Source organism: Pinus tabuliformis, chromosome Q (genome assembly GCF_031772625.1).
Source record: "Pinus tabuliformis cultivar Carrire ecotype Pingquan chromosome Q, CPIR1, whole genome shotgun sequence".
Classification (NCBI taxonomy): domain Eukaryota; kingdom Viridiplantae; phylum Streptophyta; class Pinopsida; order Pinales; family Pinaceae; genus Pinus; species Pinus tabuliformis.
This window is the reverse complement of record NC_142296.1, coordinates 1,234,624,516-1,234,648,911: the sequence shown is the minus strand read 5'-3', so window position 1 is coordinate 1,234,648,911 and position 24,396 is coordinate 1,234,624,516. Positions and strand designations below refer to the sequence as shown.

Below are 24,396 nucleotides of genomic sequence, written 5' to 3'. Positions count from 1 at the left end.
CAAATGACTTGCAAGCCACCTTCTTTTATAGTAAAACGTTGAAGATATATGGGGGCAGTTTGGTTGTTGGCCGACCTTGACGAATTGTCCCATAACACAAATAAATTCATATCTCCATGAATACTTATCGAAATCGGATGATCTTTAGATCAATCCTACACATCTCGATGAGAGGAATCCAAGAAAAATATCAACTGCCATGAATAAGAAGACCCACATGGAGTTTGGCCCTAGTTGCCAATTTTAACTCTAGGAGTGAGTTGATCTAATTGAGATTTCTCCCACTTCCACATGGATTCTTGCACACAATACAAAAGATTTGTCCTATACACTTAAACAAGTATTAGTTTGCAATGAAAAAGGGCATGGGAGTAAAAATGGCTCTGAACACGCTCCCGATTTCGAGCCTGCAACCTTCGCACTACCACGTTTTAGTCGCATCGCTTGACTGCAGCACGATAGACTACTCATTGTTTCATCTTCCTCTTTTCATACCTTGAGGCGGTTGCATAACGTGGGGACTTGAGCGCATCTTCCACAATCATAGGTTTCAGTCGGACCCAGTATCCTCTCACAGGTCAGTTGCACAGTATCAGAGGCTGAGATGAAGGATGAGCTTGTAGACTTTTCGGAGGACCCCTACGATTCTTCGTCCATCTGGACTAAGCCTCCACATCGGTCGACATCTATGGATCCACCGGCGGCATGAGACAACCAGCTTCCCTTGTCGGCAAGTCTAGGGTTTCCCCGACATATTCTCCCGAAAACCCTAACCCTTGTAGAGTTGAGGCTTCTGTGATCCATATCAAGTTTACGAAAGATTTTTTGGCAAAAATCACATGAAATACCATTTGTCTACGTGTTTCGAATCAACCAGTGTCGTTCATCATCAGGACAAGTTGAAGAAACAGATCCAGCTTAGCATGTTAAATAGACTGAGCAGAGCCTCCAACGGCTAACTTTTTCTCTATTAGAGCTGCAGAATCATGGGGATCCCATCCACAGTCAGACTCTCTCTCTGACATGATCAGCCCATTGTTGGAGCATAACCATTTAATTGATATTCCAATGGCACGTCTACAACCTACTTGGAGGAATAGGAGAATTGGGGATGTTATGCTTGCCTGGAGGCTGGATCGATTTCTGATTAAAGAAGCCCTCCTTGAAAAACTTGTTTTGTACAGACAATGGGTGGGCTCGAGGGGTATATCTGATCATTCTCCAATATATATTGATATCTCTGGTCCCATGTCCAAGCCCAAAGCACCCTTCAAATTCAACTCAACTTGGCTTATGGACGAGAATTACACCCATCTTGTCAAAGAGACATGGCTTGCAGACCCTCCTTCCCCAGGACAGTCTGCCTGTACTATCTTTGCCAATAAGCTCCATTGTCTCAAAAAGGAAACGATTGAGTGGGCAATGGCTAGGCGAAGACATGATGAACACTTGCTCAATAATATTGAAGAAGAACTAGCCAGATTGAAAGACCCTAGCAGAGGAGGCTTCCCATCCATTGAAGCCAAAGATCGTATCATTAAGCTGGAATTGGAAAGAATTAGAATCCTCAAGGGAAGAAACCTGGAGGCTCAAGAGCAGAGCTACTTGGCTTCAAGTCGGAGATGATAACACCAAGTTCTTCCACCAATTTGCTAAAGTACAAAAGACCATCAACACAATTTGGTCTCTGGAAGATGAGGAAGGACATACATATTCTTCTTTCAATCAACTTGCAACACTGGCCACCTCCCATTTTGGTCAAGTTTTCAAAGCTCCACAGGAGGCCACATTGGCAGAAATCATCAAAATCGTTGGTCTCTTTCCTAGATTTGTCGATGATGATACAACGGAGGAACTGAACAGACCTGTCTCAATGGGGGAGTTAGAAGCTATACTCAAATGGTTCAAGAAAGACATGAGTCTGGGACCAGATGGCTGGCCAGTTGAGTTCTATCTTACCTTCCTTGACCTGCTTGGTCATGATCTTCTTCGGGTAGTTGAAGAATCCAAGACTAATGGTCGTATGTATCATGCCTTTAACTCTACATTCATTTCCCTCATCCCCAAATCAGATTTGCCTCACACTTTCTCTGATTACATACCTATCTCCTTATGCAATTGTATTTACAAGATTATTACCAAAATCATTGCTAACCGGATTAAGCCTATCCTCTCTCATTATATCTCACAGGAGTAGTTTGCTTTTTTGGACAACCACAGATCCACGATGCCATTAGCATTGCACAGGAAGGATTCATTCTATGCATATCAAAAACATCAAGGGCATGATCCTCCATATTGATCTTGCAAAGGCATTTGACAAGACCAGTTGGATATACATTTGGATGCTCCTGACACACCTAAGATTCCCTATCTCCGTTATCAACTTGATCATGTGTTGTATCACATCAGTATCATACAGTGTCCTTATAAATGGTGCTACCACAAAAATTTTTCATGCTGAGAGAGGACTCAGGCAAGGATGCCCCTTATCATCCCTACTCTTTCTTTTGGTAATGGAGGCCCTAAGTAGGCTTATTATCGACGAGCAGAACTCTGGGACACTGAAGGGCATCAAAATAGCTGATATTTGTATCATAACACATCTCCTCTTTGTGGATGATGTTCTCATTTATCTGAATGGATCTATCAGTGATTCCATGGTCTTCAATACATTGCTCAAGCTCTTCTGTAAAGCCACAGGTATGATGTGTAATATTCTGAAATCTACTTTATCAGCTCTGGGATGCTCACAGCATGAGTTATATTTTTCCCTTCAGAGGTTTCCTTTCTCCTCTTTGGATTTTGGAGAAGGATTCAAATATTTAGGATTCCATCTTAGACCGAACAAATACAGAATTGCTCACTGGACTTGGTTGGTAGCTAAGATTGAGAAAAGACTGAATATTTGGCAGCACAGATGGCTCTCTAGAGCAGGTTGTCTAGTCCTTATCAAATCAGTCCTAGAGGTGACCCCAGTATACTAGATGTCATTAGCTTGGATTCCTAAAGGCATACTCTCCAGAATTCAACAAATTTGCTACAAATTCCTTTGGAAAGGTTCCAAGGAAGGTCACACCTTTGCTTGGACCAGATGGGACCTTATTGCAAATGGGGAGGTTGGGGATTAAAAGATCTCTCGTGTTTCTCTAGGGCCCTTGCTGCTAAATTGGGGTGGAAAATCCTCACTACCGACAACTTGTGGACCAAGGTTGTCACAAAGAAATATATCAGTCCTCTCCGACCCATTGAGTGGATCCGAAGTCCATCAGTGAATAGGGCTCGCATCTCCTCGGTCTGGCGTGCTATTCTAAATTCTATTGATTACATTCGAAATGGATTGGATTGGAGAATTAGATCGGGCTGATAGGTTCGTATTGGAAAATATCCATGGTTAGGCTGTGGCAATGCTCACTCCCTCTCTCCTGGCCTCATTCGTTTCTTGGAACAAGTTGGCATCACAACACTTGACCATATTGTTGATCCAGTTAACACTTCCATTTTCTCCCAAGCCTGGAAATCAACACTCAACCTCGACATCCCTGTTGAATGGCATCAGGAATGGTCAAGCTACATTGGTGCACTCATGGAATCTCATATTAGAATTTTTGAGAGGGACGATGAACTCATATGGATCTTCTCATGTAATAGATCTAACCTGCAAATATATGAGAATACAAATATACCCAAGAAATAACCAGATCTGAATATAGATAGAAATGCTTCTTTATTGATCAACCCTTAAGGTAGGGCAACACCATACATTCACTCTTTAAAAGAAGGAGAACACTCCACAAACCATATGCTTGTCCATACAATATTCCTTGACATCTCTCAATGGGGAGTCTCTAGCTTTTATATAGGCCTCATACATACAATACCATGGGTCATTACCATGGTTCCCTCAATACCATCTATCTAATACAATGGGTTTATTACATTATTGCTAACTACTTGTGGTCCCTTAAATGATATGGGTTAACCACTTTATTTATTACTATGGCCCTCCCATTATTACATTATTCCCTTGGGTACCTCCCTCTGTACCCCATATGATCCCCCCTAGGTATACTACATTCCACCCCCTTAAACATGTTTCGTCCCCAAAACATAAGAAGAATACAAATAATAAGGTCTACTCAAAAGAGTATTCCATTGGTACCATGCATGTGCATCTAGCCATCCAAGAGAAAGGTGAACCCTCAATCTAGTTGGTGCCTCGCTCGCTTGAGATGGAAGTTGACCCTTGCGGCTCTTCTATGTTGATGTGTAGTAGATGGATCGTCGCCCCTCTCAATCTGTCATGCAGAGGTTGTTGTCCTTATGGCTAATTTGTTGCCATCGTGTTGGTTGTTTTCTTGCGGGGTGATGTGGGTGGTGATATGTTGAAGTTTTAACCAACGGTGTATCTTTCTTTAATTCACCACCTAATGGAGCCTAATTGGTATCTGGTACATGTTGTGGCATCTGTTGTTGTTGCTTATCTTCCAATATTACTTCAACCACGGATTCCTCATCTGATGTATTCGTACCTGTAACATTTTCTGCTTCAGCCTCCTTGGACTCTACCTGTTTTTCTCATACCTGGTTTGATGTTTGTGTTTGGTTGTTGACCATCAAGGGCTCATCATCTGATGTGTCAGTCCCTGGAACATCTTTTGCTTCAGCCTCCGTGGACTCTACCTGTTTATTGATGGAAATATCCTGTAATGTAATTTTCTTCTTTTTATACCAAAGCTTCAGGAATTTCTTTTGCACATTAATATTGATAGTACCCACAGATTCCATCCAAGGGTATCCCAAAACAACATCCACATTAGCCATATCTGAAGCATAAAAATCAGAATGCAATACATACTTGTCCATAGAAATCTTCAAATCTTTATAAACTTGCACCTGCTCATTATTAACCTGTGTGTGCTCCATTTGTTTAGCTGGAATTTGCAATCTTTTTGCCAAATTAACATTTATAAAATTTTGCTTGCAACTAGGATTTATAGACACAATGATCTTCTCCTTCTGAATATATCCATGAACCTGTAATAAGGAGATACCAGTAGAAAATAACCCTTTACATGTCTCATTCCCCTGTTTTCTAGTATGAGACCATTTGTTTCAAATTCTTCATCTGAAAATTTGAACTGTTGGGTGCCAAGTGAGTAATACCATATGGCAACCTCTTCTTTCAAAGTAAGCCATAGGAAACTTGTCCAATTTTTCGGATGGTTTTTCTTAAGATCTTTTATGAATTCTTCAATAGTAGGACCATTATCTTTCCCTGTAAAAACAAGATCTTTGCTAGGTTTTTTGGTTTTCTTCTTTCCAGCATGAGACCATTTGTCCAACAATAGTTTTTCAATTTCATCAACACTACATAACTTCAGAAACTGACTGTCAAGTGATTGCCGCCATATAGCAGCCTCATCTTCCGAATAATACCCTATTTTATCCTTCCAATACCCTAGAAAGTCACTCTTCTTCTCTTGTATAAATTTTTCAATAGTCAGCCCACCATTTTTTCCTGAAAACATATTGCTAGAAGCCAAGAAGAGGGTTTTAAAAAAAATCACTTACTTGGCGAAAATTTAAAATGGCCACAATTCGGTCAATATTGCTCAGAATCCTTATTATGACATGTTTTCGGAAATGGAACGACCATTCTGCATCTACCCATGGATAGAAATCTCGATCAAGGCACTGGAATTTCCGATTCGCGCTGCAACTGTCCCATCGTCACAAAAATTTCTGAAAAAGAGCTGATTTTAAATCAGTGATATCTCCCGCAATTAGATTCTGCAAATGTTTCCCCAGAATGTACAGATCTAATCTGCAAACTCGTCGCCCCGAAAAATGTCTGCAACACAGCTGATTTTTAAATCAGCGATATCTCCCTCATCCGGACTCTAATTCGACCGATTTTTTTTTCAAATTGGGTATTTTTTCGCGAATAATCTAGATTTGCAATTAGATTCTACAAATTTTGCACCAGAATGTACAGATCTGATCTACAAACTCGCCGCCCTGAAAAATGTCTACAACACAGCTAATTTTTAAATCAGCGATATCTCCCTCATCCAGACTCCAATTCGCCGATTTTTTTTTTCAAATTGGGTATTTTTTCGCAAAAAACCCAGATCTGCAATTAGATTCTGCAAATGTTGCCCCAAAACTTACAGATCTGATCTGAAAACTCGTCGCCTCAAAAGGTTCCTGCAAAAAAAAAAATTCCACTTTGCCCAAGAAAATGCTCTGATACCACTTATAATAGATCTGACCTGCAAATATATGAGAATACAAATATACCCAAGAAATAACCAGATCTGAATATAGATAGAAATGCTTCTTTATTGATCAACACTTAAGGTAGGACAACACCATACATTCACTCTTTAAAAGAAGGAAAACACTCCACAAACCATATGCTTGTCCATACAATATTCCTTGACATCTCTCAATGGGGTGTCTCTAGCTTTTATATAGGCCTCATACATACAATACCATGGGTCATTACCATGGTTCCCTCAATACCATCTATCTAATACAATGGGCTTATTACATTATTGCTAACTACTTGTGGTCCCTTAAATGATATGGGTTAACCACTTTATTTATTACTATGGCCCTCCCATTATTACATTATTCCCTTGGGTACCTCCCTCTGTACCCCATATGATTCCCCCTAAGTATACTACATCTCACAACATGGCAGGTACACACCTAAGGATGGATATTCTTTCATATATGTTGATCATAAACCACTGGATTTGTCCTGGTGGTGGCGTCCCATATGGAAACTGAAATGCCCTCCCAAGGCAAAACTATTTATGTGGTGTATCCCAGTGTTGAAAATATCGGTATCGGCAAAATATCGGCAAGGGTCCAAAAATATCTTATCGGCAATATCGGCGAAAATATCGGCAAAATATCGGCAAATATCGGCAAGCATAAAAAATAATTTTTTCAAATTTTTAAATATAGCCGATATTTTCAAAATATCGCGATATTTTGCCGATATTTTCCGATATTTGCCGATATTTTCTCGGCGATATATCGTTTTGCCGAAAATATCGCGATATTTTCGAATATCGCCGATATTATCAACAGTGGTGTATCCTACACAACAAAGCACCCACAAGCGACAACCTACAGAAAAAATCTTTCTATGGTCCCTCTTGGTGTGTAGGAATGTCGAAAAAAGTATTGACCATCTATTCCTTCACTGCCCCATCATCATAGCATTTTGGCGTCATCTGTTGCATATGCTCAATACCAGCACCTAAGGATGGATATTCTTTCATATATGTTGATCATTAACCACTGGATTTTTCCTGGTGGTGGTGTCCCATATGGAAACTGAAATGCCCTCCCAAGGCAAAATTATTTATGTGGTGTATCCTACGCAACAAAGCACCCACAGGTGACAACCTATAGAAAATATCTTTCTATGGTCCCTCTTGGTGTGCACTGTGTAGGAATGTCGAAGAAAGTATTGACCATCTATTCCTTCACTGCCCCATCATCATAGCATTTTGGCGTCATCTGTTGCATATGCTCAATATCAGCATACCCTGGACTAGTTAGAACATCATTGCAGCCTGGCAAGCATGGTGGAATCGAGCTATCCCCTCCAAGCTCCAAAACCTCCCTCTACTCATATGCTGGGGTATTTGGCTTAGTAGGAACTCGATTATCTTTCATGGAAGAGATCCAAACTGGACTGCGGTCACTGCACACATATCTACTCTTTATCATTTGATACCTGAGGAAGACCCCAAACAAAACAACAGGACCATCACTGCAGAGACCATTGACAAATCTTCCCCCTGGGCATATTTTGATGGATCTGCACAGCACGATGGTTGTGGGGGTGGAGCAATATTATATCTTAATGAGGATCAACATTTCAAATTAAAAATGGGCCTTGGAAGAGGCACTAATAACTTTGCAGAGCTTATCAGTCTCAGACACCTTCTTTCTTTCTCAATAGAAAAGGGATGCAGACACCTACAGATTTTTGGAGATTCCAAACTCATCATTAATTGGTTCAATCAGCAATCTACTTGTCACGTGCACACACTGCAGAACCTATTGGATGATGTTCTACTATTAAAATCACAATTTGACTCTATTTCATGTCATCATATTTACAGGGAAAGAAATCTTTCCAATCAACTTTCCAAGGAGGCAGTGCACCTTCCACGTGGTCACTGGTTGATACAAGAACAGAACGGTCATGTTTTTTACCAATACTTTCACAGGCCATTTGCTGAACAACCTTCACAAGGGGCAGCTTTGCCCTGATTTTGGAGAAGATACTTTCTGAATGATATATATTTACTAAACTGTATAATTTTGTTTCTCATGTATATTTATCTCAAGTCATCAGGTTACAGCCATGTAACAGACATTTTACTATGCATGTGGCTTGCCACCAGATTTTGATATATGCTTTCTGAAAAGCATTTACAACATGTAATTTTTTAATACATAATGAAAGTTACGATTTTTCTTTTAGGAAAAAAAGTATTAGTTTGCAAAGGATTAAAGCAATATAATGAATAAGATAGACCAAGCATTCCTCTTAAAAATGAATTAGCAAGCTTATCCCTAGAATACTACTCTAAATCAAAGATATGTGCAAGATAGCTTTGCACACATCAATCCAAGCAAGATGGCAAGTATAAACTAATATTAATTCAATATGCAAAAGAAATTAAACACAATAGCAATAGCATGAAAGGACATCACCCCATAACGTCAAGAGAACACTAGCCAGATAGCCCCAAAGCTAAGTCACCTGACACAGGGATTCGGGATTCGTAGGATACGGGGATTCAAGAGTCAGATTCGGACACGTCGACCCCCTGGAACAGGACACGTAGGATTCGTTATATATTATTTTATTAAAAAAAATATATATATATATATATATATATTTATATTTAAAATATATATATATATATATATTAAAAATTAGATATTTCTTACACAAATTCTCATTAATGATACAAATTCATTGATTTGAAACATAGAAATAGAAAATCTAAAACAACTACAGGTATACAAGCCTCAAGGCAATAGGTAGCCCATGACTCATGAGTCAACAATCCTCATAGTCATCGTCAAAATCAGCATCAATGTCCTCATCATCATAGTCACCACTGCTCTCCTATGCCTCCTCCTCCTCCCCTGTACCCATAGTCGCCTCTGCATCTGCTGGTGTGGAGGATGACCCCTCTAAAATATCACCATCATCAAATCTAACAGGCTCCAGCATTAGATCATTGAGATCCATGTCGACCAATGCCAACTCAACACTGTTGTCCAGACCCATATCATCAGGAAAGACATCCCACATCTTTGTCTTTCCCCTCAACCACTCTTCCCTCTGCCTATAAATAAGACGAAGGTTGGTGTGCACATACACCATTGTCTTTGCCCTGGACTGCTCAAGCCTGCTCTTCTTCACACTATACAAATTCCCATATGTGCTCCAATTCCTCTCGCAACAAGAGGATAAAGTCACCTAAGCGAGGAGCCTCATGGCTAACTGCTGAAGAGGAGGGCTTGTTGCCCCATGATTTTCCCACCAAGAATAGGGCTTCTTAACCCCCCTGTCTCTAATCACATCATATCCTGCAAATCAACTAGTGCCAATGGAAAACTCTGCAAAGGCATCCTCCACCTCATCAAGGGGTGCTCTATCCTAGAAAACCCGCCTGAATGCATCTTTCCTTCCCTGTGAGATTTCACCATCCATGTGAAGAGGGAATCTGTGGGAAGGTACACCATTCAGCCACTCATGGCTGTAGTATTTTGGGTTCAATGAGTGAGCCAAACAATGTAAAGGTGTGCAATTCTTGTCCCATCTGCTGACAAGAATATCTTGTATAGTACCACATAAGGCCTCTGGTGATGTCTCATATCGCGGCACTCACTCTGTAGAATAATGCTCCTCACAGACTTAATCATGGAATCCCATCCCTCATAAACCTCTCCTAGGATGGGTTTGTCTGTATCTACAAATCGAAGCAAAGAAATGATAGGGTCCACGATCTAAATAATTAAATCTACCCTCTCCAACCAAGCATCATCTAGCACTGTGTCCTTCACTCTTTTAGACGCTACTTGATCTGTCATTCTCCAAAAAGACCAAAACTCATAAATAACCATGGCCCGAAGAGCGGTCTTGACCTCCCTCAACCTCTTCAACATCATGAATGAAGAGGCAAATCGTGTATCAACAATTTTCAACAATGATAGATTGTTGTACTCCTTATAGATAGTGAAGGCATTTGTATGATTTTGCACAAAGTTACAAATATGTCGTGCATCCTCAATAATGTTACCAATCCAAAGCACATCAGAAGCTATGAATTTCAATGCTAAGTTCAATGAATGGACAATGCAAGGTGTCCAAAACACTTGTGGATATTTAGCTTCCACAATCACACCAGTAGCCTTGCAAACAGGTGCATTATCTGTAATGATTTGCACACAAGAATCAACACCAACATCTTCAATAACTTTAATAAATAACTCACCCATAAATTGTGCATCCTTGTATTCTCCAAGTGTATCCACTGCTTTCAAGAAAACTGGACCATTCAAGGAAGACACCATGAAGTTGATGATTGGGTGTCGTGCTGGATCTGTCCATCCATCAGAAACAATGCTAACCCCAGATGTTGGCCATGATGCTTTAATAGGCTCAAGCATTTTTTGCCTTCGTCAACAATGTGGTTCTAAGCTTCTCTGAACCAGGAGGCACATACCATGATGGAGACCCATGAGTTAGAGCTCGACACATCTCAATAAATAGAGGTGAGCGTGCAACATTAAATGATATGAAGTTTTGATAGAAAAAAAGGCAATGGTGAGATCAAGCTCTTCCCATTTCTCTTTTTGAAAAATCTTGTCCATTGGACCAAGTGAAATTGCTCTTCTTTTTGCTGCTTGTCCCCCAATAGAACTCTCAAATGGAAATTTGGTGGTGCCTTTCCTAAAAAATGGAAGGGGGTCTTCATTCTTGGTTTTTCTTGATTTTGCAGCCACATTTGCCATACCAATAGTGAACTCCTTTTCCATTTTTTTCCTCTTTTGTAAAGGAACAGCTTTTCAAGCTCCAATTCCACAAACTAGTAAAGCCAACAAATGGCCTTTCACACAGTAATATGTTATTTTGAAAGAAATGTTGCAAAAGTTGCATCTCCATTGCACATTGCCTCCTCCCTTCCCCTTTCCCCTTGGTGCTTGTCCCATCCTCTCTTGTGACATATTTCCACAAGGGATATTTCTCAATGTTGTCTTTAGGTCCTCATCTTCCCTCAACATTACTTGCAGCAGACTCTGATGATATTGGGGGAGGAGGGGCATCTCCAATGGAGACATTCTTCCCCTTCCTTTGCCCCCTAACTACTGCCCTGGATTGAGCCATGAACACTATAAAAAAATAAACAAAACATGCACAAATTTGTAAAAAAAAATCATATACAAACTGCTATAATAGAAATGCAAAAAAATAGAGATGAAACGCACTTACCTGGTGCTTGAATCTCCTTTCTGAACGCTACACACCCTTAGCCACCCTTAGCTCCTTGCTCCAAACCCTTAGCTCCTTGCCCACAGCTCAATGTAAGCAAAACTGAAAGAGAGAAATGGTAAATGAGTGAAAGAACAACACCCTTTTATGCCTGCGGGTTTCCCTATTTTGGGATTCGAATCCCAAAATCAGAACACGTTGTGTCCTAACGGGACACGTACGGGATTCGAGTGTGTCCCGTTAGGACACGACGTGTCCCATTCTGGGGTTCAAATCTCCAACAAATCGTGTCTGATTCATGGGATTCGGACACGTAGCCTCCTTTCAGCGAATCCGGTTTCATAAACCCAAAGTCTTGATTATATTAAGAGAGTATTTAAGTACAAAATGGCAGAGTTTCCTCAAGCCCAATAGTTCATAACATGATACAATATGAGAGCCCATAGCCTCATTATATAGAGAGTTGGGAGCAAATCCCAAGGAAGAATGCATGTGAGAACTGAACTTGGAGCAAATCCCAAGAAAGAGCAAGTCGAGTTCCAAGTGGAGATGATAGAGACACCAAGGCAAATCGAATTCCTCATGTGGCACCCAAGGAAAATCGAATTCTCTATATGGCATAGTAAACATATCCATGAGTGAACCAAAGCAATGAGATAACTCTAGTCAAACCAATTCAAACTCAAACCAAGTGTTGCCACCTCAGATGATGATCCCAAAGATGCTCTGCACAGATCCCAAGAACTGTATGATCTCCTCCAAGTGAAACTCATAATCCTCCACAGTGAAGTGCTAAGTGTAGAAGCACTCGAGCTAACAGTGAGAGAAGGCCCCACGAAATTCTCAGTCCAAATATTCCATAGAATATTCCTTTAGTACATGAGTTCCTCTAATAAATTCGATTTTCCACATGTGCAATTGTTGTTTTATCTTTGGGAAATTAGATTTTGTAAAATAATGTTGTATTTATGATGCAGTGTGCTAAGTCATCCTCCACATGTCCATTGATTCAACTCTTTCACTTAGGATAATTTCCAAGTCATTTCCACATCATTCTATCACATTAATAATTAATTTCTCTCTATTTTATTTAATTCTAGCCTAATTAAATGCCACAGTTTCCACTAAACTTAAGAAATGTGTGCTTTGAGGGTCCAAAACACAGTATTAACCCTTCAAAGTGTGTCATAATAGAAAGTTGAGGGTGAGAGGTATAATTTTTATTACTCATACTCCATACAACTTCTCTAGACTACACTTATTATAATTTAAATGCAATTTTATATGCAATTTTAGAATTGCGGAAAATCTAAAAAATTAAAAAATGACTACCTAGACCTAACGAAATTCCCAAAAAAAATTGTGTGATCTAGTATGGTAATATACATCGACTCTAGACACTAAAATGTGTTAGGAGCTCAACCTTCAAACTGTCACTCCAGCTTTGGGGTAAAAAGTGATTGAAAAAACCCAGAAAATTATCTGTCTCTAAAAAAGAAGGGATAATTAACTAGATAAAAAAACACTCCAAGATGTATTCGTTTTCTAATCGAGTCCCAACATCCTAGGCCTATTATAGACTCAAAATTCAACATTATTTGTATCACTTATTACAATCCCCGCAGGGTGTGGAATCTAGGTACAAGAAAGATAATGACAAATAGAAGTAGAGTTAAGAAACTATGTTGACTGATGATATCTGATGGTACAAGTGTCCTTTGGATCATCCTTGGGCATGAAGTGTTTCATACATTCATCAGATGCCACTCCAGTGGTCAACAGGATGTATTTTTCCAGGGATGCAAAATCCAAATTCATTGGCGTAAGGGAGCCAACATAGAGGGGTGTTTGCTTGGAGTTTTTGCAGAGAGTTTGCCACAAGAAGAACAAATTTTCCCTTGGTGATTTGCAGGACTGCAGGTGTGGTATTTTGGAGAGCTGATTTTATCATATTTGGGGCCTACGCAAGGTTTACCGAGCATCTTCTACATACTCACTGAGACTAGGAGTGTAGGGGACCTTGGACCTAGAAATCACGTGGAGATTGGGAGAGGAAATTCGTTGGAGTTGGAGAGGACTTCATTGAGGGAGATTTGGGCATTTTTGCAGCAGTACGATTTTTGTAGCTTCTCTAACAGACTAGTGACAGCAACATGCAGATTTGGGGTCATCAGTGACTTGTGGATCTAGCCCAAAACCTTTCTGGGTTTTTGTGGGTTTTATGTAGAGAGGCACCAATGAATTTCGCTGAATTTTCTGAGAACTTTTGAGAGCCAAAACATGGGGTTGATTGGAACCAGCAGCAACAGTCTTTCCAGGGAGTGCACAGTTTTTTCCAGGACCTTTCCAGCACTTGGATATCATGTATTGACACCCGGGTTTTTCCATAGTTTGCAGTAGCAAGCTCAGGTTCCATTTCTACCACAGATGTACTCATATTTCCAAATTCATTCCATGGCTCAGATTTTTGGCTCTATTTAGTATTTACTGTGTTTACTGATTGTGATTTGTGTCATCAGAATTTTATTTTGTTGTAGCTTATTGCATGCATTTTATATTCACTGATATTTCCTAGTTAGGAATAGGCAATTTCTTGGAGCTTTATTGCTGTTGTGTTGGTTCTGATTTTATACTTGTCAAACCTCATTTCATGTGGCAACAACAGAGGATATATCTACCACAATGGAAGCAAACTAGGTGTGAAATTTCCTCTCTTTTTGCTTTGTAGTTTTGTTAATGGAAATTATCCTATTGCATCTGTAAAACTCGCCCTAGATCTAGGTTTGAATATGTAACTCTTGCAGAACCTTTCCTACATAAAATTCTACAGAGATTAACAGCCAACTTAGGACTGCTGTGGCATGCATTTTGCAGTTCAGCTTGCCCCTAAAACATTTTTAAAACAGCCATCTAAATCTGCTCCATTAACCCTATTTGCCCAATCTGGAATCTAGCCACTTGTCTTCCCTTTCGACCACCTTAAATAAAAAAATAAAAAATCCATCATTTTATTTCTGTTTTGTAAATCTAGAAATTACTGTTGAATTCGTTAAAATCAGATTGCTATAAGTCTAAGAAACTCTTTTATTCACATCTACTTTAGACTTAGTTTCTGTTTCATAAATTTGGAATTTATTGCTCTAATTTCGCTTGAAACCACATTTCGATTAAGTCATAGATGTCCCTAACATTCTATATTCTTCACGGGAACCATAGTTTCCTTAGGAAAGCCCCCCTTGTGCCAGAGGAGAGCCAGCTTAAAAAGAGGGAAAGCACTACTGAAGTGACAGTGGGTAGTCTTTCTAAGTTGCTCTTGGGGTCTCACCTGTTGATTGGGACTTTTACAGCTTAAGTTAGAACTTGGGCGGTGACAAACCTAATTATGAATAATCAGTCCAAATTGTATTGGCATGAAGTGGCGAAGTTCAATGGAAGATACATGAAGATAGGCCAAAATCCATTCTAGTTTCTAATGGATTTCTAACATTCTGTATGATTCTGATTTCATTAATTGATGCACCATGTGATGACTATCCTTAGCTAACTTGAATAGCATCTCCGATGATTTTCTTCGAGTTTTTCAGGTCCAAGTTTATGCTTGCCAATATTTTCTCCTATATTTCAATAAATTTCTTTCTGGATCCTCAGCAATATATTCCCCAAAATGATATTTCCAATATTGATTTTACATATATAATTATCACAAATATAAATTCAGAATGGCAGAACCACATCTTAACTAACAAAAACATACATCTTCATTTTTACTGTACCTCATAGTGCAATGTCTTAGCTGACACTACATCTCATTCGGTCTAATAATATAGAATGCATCCCACATTGAAACTTACTTATCATGTACTAACAGTTGTCCAGTAATATATCCTCTTTCTGGTCTCTTTCTAAATAATGGAGATTCAGGCCACCCATAAGGCCAATTTTGTACCTCCTTCATCATCTGAAGAAAGGGAAAAACAAACATTCATCATGGCAGACTAGATACATGCATCAATCCAATATTCTTACCACACAAGTTGAATAATAAATCTTGAAAATCACACTCATCCTATATGAATAACAAACTATACATAACATGCCTTATATTAGCTATTGATATAATAACATTCAATTTATCTATGCTTTATTACACACTTCAATAAAACCCGCAAGAAAATATATGGACAAATGAAAAATAGAGAATCAAACTTATTTTCATAATATATAATCCATTTTCACTTAATATTCACATTAATGGAATTTTGAAGTCTGAAATTGACATCTAAAAGAATAAAGGTTACAAATTTTTAAAGGAAAAGAAATAAAATTATTTCTTTTATTGTATTTTCAACTTATCTCCTTATAGCTTTACTCAAATGTCAAGCGTAAACACCAATTACTTACAGAATATCCACTCTACATACTTTTTAGCAGATCCACACCGAAAGGCAAAAAGAATAAAAATAAAAATAAAATTATATATATATATATATATATATATATATATATATATATAGATATATATATATATATATATATATTCATGAAAAAATGTGTTTCTTTCAGTTTTTCATGTATTTTCATTTTTTTTGGTGTGTCTACTCAAGAGTATGCATAGTGGGTACTCAGAAGAGCAATTTAATTTCGCATCCAACCGGTGTCTAGGCTTAAAATTTGAGTAAACATATAAGGAGATAAGTAAAAAATACAATTAAAAAAAATGTATATCTTTTCCCTCCAAAATTATTTACCTTTGAGAATAACATCATCATCTTGAATTTTATCACTTCTTTTAAAGTTGACTTTGCTAGTACATTTTTTGTTTTGAAGCCCACTTTTTACCTCAAAATTCCCCTAACGGTAATCAAACATGGCGAACATACATATGGTTGGAATCATAGTTGCAGGAAGCGCCCCCCCCCCCCCGGATCCTAGGCCGGAATCGCGTCCCGTACGGAAGCGTTCCGGAAGCGCCCTAGGAAGCGCGATTCCATTTTTTCCGAAGCGCGATTCCAAAATTTTAATGCGCTTCCTGGGATTCGGGTAAGGATTTTAGAGAGCAGTTTCGGTGATATGACTGAGATTACTATCTCGGATCTCATAGAAGATTGCGTTGAAGATTGGGTTCAATTTTGTTATGTATCACAATGAATGCGGATTGCAATGGAGACAGTTCTATTATGTATTACAGTGACTCAATGTTATTCCTATCACAGTTTCGATGCTACCTTGATTTTGATGCTATTACAGTGATCACACTTCAGTGCAGTGATGCAGTCACAGAAACTCGAATTATCTATGAAATAAAATTTGGGTACCACAGTAAGGTAATGCAGATTAAAGGTTTTGTGCTACCACAGTCTTGGTGCCTCAACAGTAAGAACAGTCATCAATAGATTTTGGTATAACTACAGTGATACAAATTTGGTATCACAACAGTGAGAAAGTTTTCATCACAATAAGAAGATCTTGGTACCTAACACAGTCTCAATGATAAGGGTTCGGTGAGAAGGTTTCACTGTCAAAATCTTGACGCATAACAACGATATTACAAGGATAAGGACTTTGCATCACATACATAGAAATTCGATCAAGGCACTTCAGAGTTTCGATGATATTATGTAATGCTTAAATCAAAATTTTCCCATTTAATTTTACAATTGAATTGCTAAATTCATGTAATGCTTAAAAATTTGATGTATGTTTGTAATAGCTAGAATATAGATGATTGTTGTACATACTAGTAACTACAATGGAATCATGGATGCCATATCTATCTTGATTTATGCAAAAATATGCATGTTTTCATGTCTTCTACAATTAATTTGGTATTTGGGATGTTTGTTTTGAGTATAAATGCAAAAAAATATAAAAATATATATATATATAGCAGACGCTTCCGCGAACGCTTCGCTTCCTAGATTTTTGGAAAATGACGCTTCCGCGCTCCGCGCTTCCGCTTCGCGCTTCGCTCCCGCTTCGTGCAACATTGGTTGGAATGCAAGTTGGGGCTAAATGGTTGACCATTCAAATTGATTGATCAATTATATAAAAGCTTCACTAAAGATTTAAATTATTCTCATTAGAGCTATTACTCGCTCAGATGTACCTGGCAGGGAATGAGGACCCCCCATTCCCCAATGAACAAGGCACCAATCAAACTTTTTTAGAGTTTAAAAGTCTAGCTAGGCAAATCTTGCCCCTTCTTCTATCTTCTCTCTCTGTGCAAATTCCATACCCCCATGGGGAAATTGACACTAGCATGATGAACTTATGTAACAGATTTATATCCTTAGAACCTGGTTAGTAAGAACACCATTGTAGAGTGTTTTTTTACTTAGTTAATTTTTTTTCTTTTTAGCGATAAATAATTAATTGAAGTTTTTCACTTACATCCTTCAACGCTGGAGTGTGATTTCCAACTAGGCCCTGAGTGTGTTTCCTAAATCAGGGTCAATGTATATTACCATGCTAGGCATTATCCAGACTCTCATGGAATTGCATTATGTATTTCTAGGATTTTTTAATAATTAAGAATTTCCCGTAAGACGCAAATTTTTTAATTAAATTTTATGTAATGAATAAAAAAAAGTTACCAACTTAAAAAGCATTGTAACCTCAAAATGAGAACTCTAGACCAAAAAACCCATATTTTTGCAAAGCGTGAAAAAACACCCTAAAAACAAAAAGTATTGATGTTGCATCAACGTTTTTTCTTCTTATTTTTTCGGGTTTGTTGACCACTGGAGTGGCCCCTGATGATTATATGAAGACTCCATGATGATTATATCATCAGTCAACAAAGTTTTTTAATTCTACTACTATTTTCTCATCATATTTCTTGTACCCAGATTCCACACCCTGCTGGGAATTGTAATAAGTAATACTAGTAATGATGAATTTTGAGTCTATAACAGGCCTAGGATGTTGAGACTCAATCAGCAAACGAGTACACCTTGGAGTGTTTTTTTATCTGGTTAATTATCCCTTCTTTTCTAGAGGCGGATAATTTTCTAGGTTTTTTCACTCACTTTTTACCCCAAAGCCGGGCTGACGGTTTGAAGGTTGAGCCCCTAACACATTTTAGTATCTAGATTTGATGTATATTGCCATACTAGATCTCACATAAAATTAGTGGAATTTGGTTAGGTCTAGGTAGTCATTTTTTTATTTTTTAGATTTTCCACACTGCAGAAATTACTAATAAAATTGTATTTGTAATGTAATAAGTGAGGACTGGAGAAGTTGTATGGGGTATGAGTAATAAAATTTGCACCTCTCACCCTCAACTTTCTACTATGATACACTTTGAGGGGTTAAAAATGTGTTTTGAACCCTCAAAAACCACTTTTCCTAAGTTTAGTGGGAAATCTAACAATTAATTAAAGCCAAAAATTAAATAAATGGAAAAAAATAAATATCCACACATGCTAAATGTAGTGGAAATGAGGTGGAAAATTATGGAGGAGTTAAATTGAAATCCCAAGGTGATGTGGATTCCTAAAATCAAGGAAATGACATGTGCTCAAATAAAATCGAATTTCTAGCATTAAATGAGAAAACTACTTACTTGAAATTCAAATTTGTAAAGTTAATACACATTTGGGAGGATTTGGGAGAATATTTGGTGGATATTTTTATGGGAAATTGTCCCCACATGGGCTACCACCTATCTACACTTTTCATTTCATCATAAAATTCGAATTTGGCACATAAGGGAAGAAGAAATGATGTCCACTTGCCAGAATTCGATTTTTACACTTGGCATTGGAGCTCCATTCAACAAATTCGAATTTATCTTTGGGATTGTCACCTCATGCAACTTGTTTAATCACTTCTACATTGGGATCCTCCCAACTCTATATAATAGAGCCATGGGCTCTCTTATTATATCATATTGTTACTAGCTATTGTGCTTGCAGAAACGTTGTTGTCTTGTACACTTTCAAAAATATCAATAAAGACTTTGGGGTTTCATTCATGAGGTGTTCCTTCTTTTCGAATGTGATGAATTGTTGGTCATTGGTATAATTATTTTTACTCGTGCTTTGATCTAATTTGTTTTCATATGTTCTTATAGATTTGTTAATGTAGAGCTATCTTGCATTGACATTTGATTTATAAGTATGCCCTAGGTATAGAATGCTCTAGTTGGTTTCAAATAAATCTTTAGAGTTTTTTATCATTGTTTATTGCTAAATCGATATGGAACTAATTCTTGATTGAAGTTTTATAAAAGGAACATTTTGTTGGGATCAAAGAAGCAAGTGTTAGGGGAAATCTTTGGAGAGACCAACCCACTCTTGATACATTCTCAAAGGAACTCTCATTTGTTCTTTGAGCCTTCATAGTCTTATCTTACAAAATGGTTTTGCAGGGGTTTTGGAACATAGCTTGTACACAAGACAAGTACTTCTAAATTTAAATCTCTTTTAAAAAACACCGTACTTCGTTTCTTTCATTTGCTATCTAAGAGCTTGAGGATGGCTAAACAAAGGCGAGAGTTTACTCAAACTCTTTAACTTAGCCCTTTGTAAATTATAATTGTACATAAGCATTTTATCTTGCTGATTTTTCCACTAACACTTAACTTATTTTGCAGCCATTGTTTGGATCAGTGTTGATAATATCGGTATCGGAAAAATATCGGCGAGGGTCAAGAAAACATCTTATCGGAAATATCGGCAAATATCGGGAAGCATAAAAAATGCATAATATATTCATTTTTTTCAGATTTTTAAACATATAAAGCAATAACAACATGAAATAAACACATTGGCACATAAATATGAAGAAAGCACTGATATATATAATGTCAAATAGAAATGATACATCAAAGGCGATACCAAATCCTGTTGATCCCTGATAATTGTCCAATCAAGGACTCAAATGTGGAGAACCAATACAAAATAACATCACATATATAAAAGTATCTCATCATCATGAGTTATATGTAGCAAAACAAATAAAACTAGTAGCTATCTATCTGAAATCAGTGCCCTCTCCCCTTTTATGGGAAAACATGATGGGTTGTTTGCCAGACCTACCCCTATTAGTAGAAGACCTTGGCCCTGCCCCTAATGTCAAATAATGAGTGCTAGGTATGGAGTTGTGCTCTCCTATATCTATAGCAGATGGTGTTGATGTTGATGCTCCCACAGTCTCCTCCTCCTCTTCCTCTACCTCCTACTCCTCCTCGTGCTGCTCCTCCTCCTCCTCCTCTGCCTCCTGCTCCTCCTCCGAGTCCTCCTCCTCTTGCTACCCCTGTTCTAATGGATCATCTGGCTCTAACCATGAAGGTGACTCCTCCAAGATGGGCTCCTCAAACTCCACCCTCCACTGAGACAATACATCAATATTGTCTAAGGAAATGGCATCTAGATCCATTGGTGCTTCTATTTGCTTCACTCGAAGTCGGATATTGTAATGCACATACACTAAATCATTGAGGTGTGCGAACTCGAACCTGTAAGAGTGTCAAAAAAACTAATGAGTCTTGACTCTTGACTCTTGACACTTGAGGTTCAATTAAAAAATTTAAATTACAATAAGTGTAATTGCTCAACTGAATATTGGAGCTCAAAGTTATACCTGTTGCACTTTTTTGCGTGTATTTTCTCAAATACACTCCAATTGCGCTCAACCCTAAAGGGCTACATGTTTGACTTCTTATGGCCAATTTCTATTAATTTGGTGCCCTTGTACCATAGCTTCGGCACCAAATATCTACAACAAAATAAAGAATAAAAAATTCAAAAACTTAAACATAATTAAACTTTCAAATAAAAGTTACATAATTGAATTTTAAAAATCTAGAGTTATAAGTAAGGAAATTCTAAATTGAAAATTCTAATTTCTAATGAGTGATGACTTGTCACTTACGTGGCATGAAGAAGGTCATTTCCCTAATAGCATCATCAAAGCCAAATAGGCCAACACAATCCCGATAAAATTGTATCTCGTGATTGATTTTGCTACGAAGCTCAGGATCAGGTACCATCCTATGAATACAGGAATGGAGCCCTTCCATCACCTCGCCATCAAAATCAAAGCCGCATTTGTATGAAAATGCGGGGTTGAAGAAGAGTGACGCTGCATGAATGGGTCGATGAAGCATCCATGTCCACCGACTATCAATGACATCCCATAACATCATATGCCTATCAAGCCCAGCAAAACCCTTGTCTGCATAATAAGAACGAATGGCCTCCTTGGCCCTATCCATGGCCTCATACAAATAAGCCATTGCAGGCTTCTCCCCATCTACCAATGTTAGAACCTTTACTATAGGTTCACTAACTGCGCATGCTTCTTCTATTCCCTGCCAAAATGTGTCAGAGTACACCATTTTTGCAATGGCTCTCCCGTCATGTCTCCTGTTGTATCTACAATCACGCCACTAATAAAAAAAAAACATTTGCTTCAACTCGAACTGGCATCGAAGCAAAGACTGAAGAGTAATAAAGTTTGTGGCAAAACGTGTGATTGCAGGACACCGCAACTCCTTATTTCTAGTGAACCTCCTCATGAGGCTAAGAACAAAAGCATGGTTATAAATAAACTTGGGGACACTCCTAGCCATATCAACCACCTCCTTGATGAAGGAGAGTTTCCCCATATCCTCAAGCAACAAATCGATACAATGTGCTGCACACGGAGTCCAGAACAATGTGTGATGCCTCTCCATAAGCATCTTGCCGACAGACACATAATTAGTTGCATTGTTTGTTATGACTTGCACCACATTCTGCACACCAATCTCCTGAATGAACCCATCTAACAACTCACATATCGTTGTTGCATCTTTGATATGTGTTGATGCATCCACTAATTTAATAAACATGGTACCTTTAGGACAATGTACCAAGAAATTTAGAAGGGTCCTACCCTTCCTATCTGTCCAACCATCAGACATCACTGTGCATCCAGAAACTTCCCATGTTTTTTTCAATTCTGCCAATCTAGAGTTGATGTCCTGTTTTTCTGCTTGAGGAATTGGCCCCCAAAACTCCTCATATGTAGCACTTTTGTACCCTGGGCCCACAACAACAATAGCATCACACATTGGCTGCCAAAATGGATTGGTTTTGGTGATGTTGAGAGGTAAGTCGCTCCAGAAAAGACACCTCCCCATGACTCTATCTGCTTCTTGCTTCTCTTTTTTTTTAACAATTGATTTTTTGTCAAGTTGTGCTCCATGTCCTGTTCGTGGAACAAAAAATGATGACTTTACACTAGTAGTAGCAGGTGATGCTGTGGAGCCCCTCCCACTACCCTTAGCCTCAAAATCAAAAGAAGATATCCCGAAAGATCTACCTGCACGTTCAACCTTGTTTCTTTTTGCCCCTTCCTTCTTTCTGTCTTTTTCATCAATTGCTTCAAGACCTTTTTGTATAAGCTCCAGACTAAAAACTGTACAAATCCCAACATCCTGTCCAATGAGTCTAGCCAGATGGTATTTCAATCGCGTAACCCCTCCTATCATCTTGATCCCACACAATTTGCATGATAGATATGCTCGATTTGTCCCACCGTCAGGCTCCCCATACTCCCAAAATGGGTCCAAGGCTTTTGGCATATTTGAATTTTGTAGTGAGCTAACTCAAACCTAGGGCACCAAAAAAAGATTAAAATTAATAAGTAATTACTAATAACCACCTCATTTTACAAAATAAATTTTTTGCTACATTATTTGCAATGTGAATTCAATGAAAAATGACAATAAGAGGGTGCATTTGAAAGTTAAAAAAAAATGGAGTTTGTTGTCCAAATATGGAGAAAACCCTTGCATTGCCTCATGGGCATGAAAATCATAGCAAATGGAAAAAAAAACAAGCAAAGTGTTTGTAGACAAAGAGGCAATCAAGAATAACCCTAAATCTATCAAAAAAATCATTAACATGGGGGTTTTTTAGAACATACTTGTTAATGGAAGAAATGAAGATTGTCTCACTGTTCTTCAATCTTTGATCAACGAAAAATTCGTTGTTGATGGCGATAATGGCTATTCAACCCTCGATTCCTCCTTGACAGCAAGCACAATGCTCTCCCCTTCCTTCTCCAACAACTAGAAAACAAAAATGAGGAAAAAAAACGAAATTCGCCTTTTTTAGCCGCGGCACTGCGTATTTTTACCCGCCCAGCAATATATTGAGTCGTAGCATGATATTTTCCGAAAATATCACCGATATTTCAGAAATACCGCTATATTTTCAAGGAGAGAAAATATCGTGATATTTCCTCAGCGATCTTTCGGCGATATTATATACAATGGTTTGGATTTTTTGCTAACTCTTGCGTGGCAAATTTTGAAGATAAACCTCCCGCCACATCTAACAAGTGTTTGCAGGACCTTTGGCAAGTGTTGGGGTTCAATTTCCAAGGATGTCGTGAGCCCTTTTGAGGTTTATTTTGGACAAGTCAAGTTCACTAGAGCGCTACCGAATTTCCTCTCTAAGCCATGGGCCTTAGGAGAGACTTATTTTCTCTTTCTCATGCTAATTCCTCTCCTTCTAAGTTGCTGAAATTTACATGTAAAATTCAGATTTTAAATCTGAGATTTGTTGGTTTTCAAAAAAAAAGTTTTCTTAGGCCTCATTACTTGTGAGTTTTGATCAAGGTTCATAGTTGAAGCATCATATTGTAAAGTTTTCCTTGAGGCTTTTTGAGGCCTAGAGAGAGGTTCCCATCTCTTATTTGTAACACCTAATAAAATTCCAATTTTCTTGTGGGAGCTTGGGGTTCTACCCATGGCATCCCTTCTCCTCATTTAGAGGGAGGACCTTTGTTGGGTGGATTGATTCTCTTTTGCTAGTTTTCTTTTAACTTAGATAAATGCTTTAATTGGGAATTAACAC

At 38.2% G+C, this 24,396-nt stretch overlaps 1 protein-coding gene across 2 annotated transcripts in view; it reads right to left on the bottom strand.

Moving 5' to 3' along the window:
- LOC149224278 (putative rhamnogalacturonate lyase B) overlaps nt 1-24,396 on the bottom strand; it is a 441,880-nt gene that overhangs the window by 205,637 nt on the left and 211,847 nt on the right. For both annotated transcript variants that reach the window (XM_089386060.1, XM_089386061.1), the window contains one exon: nt 15,394-15,500. In XM_089386060.1, the coding sequence (XP_089242186.1) occupies nt 15,394-15,500 (107 nt within the window). The remainder of the gene's footprint in view (nt 1-15,393; nt 15,501-24,396) is intronic.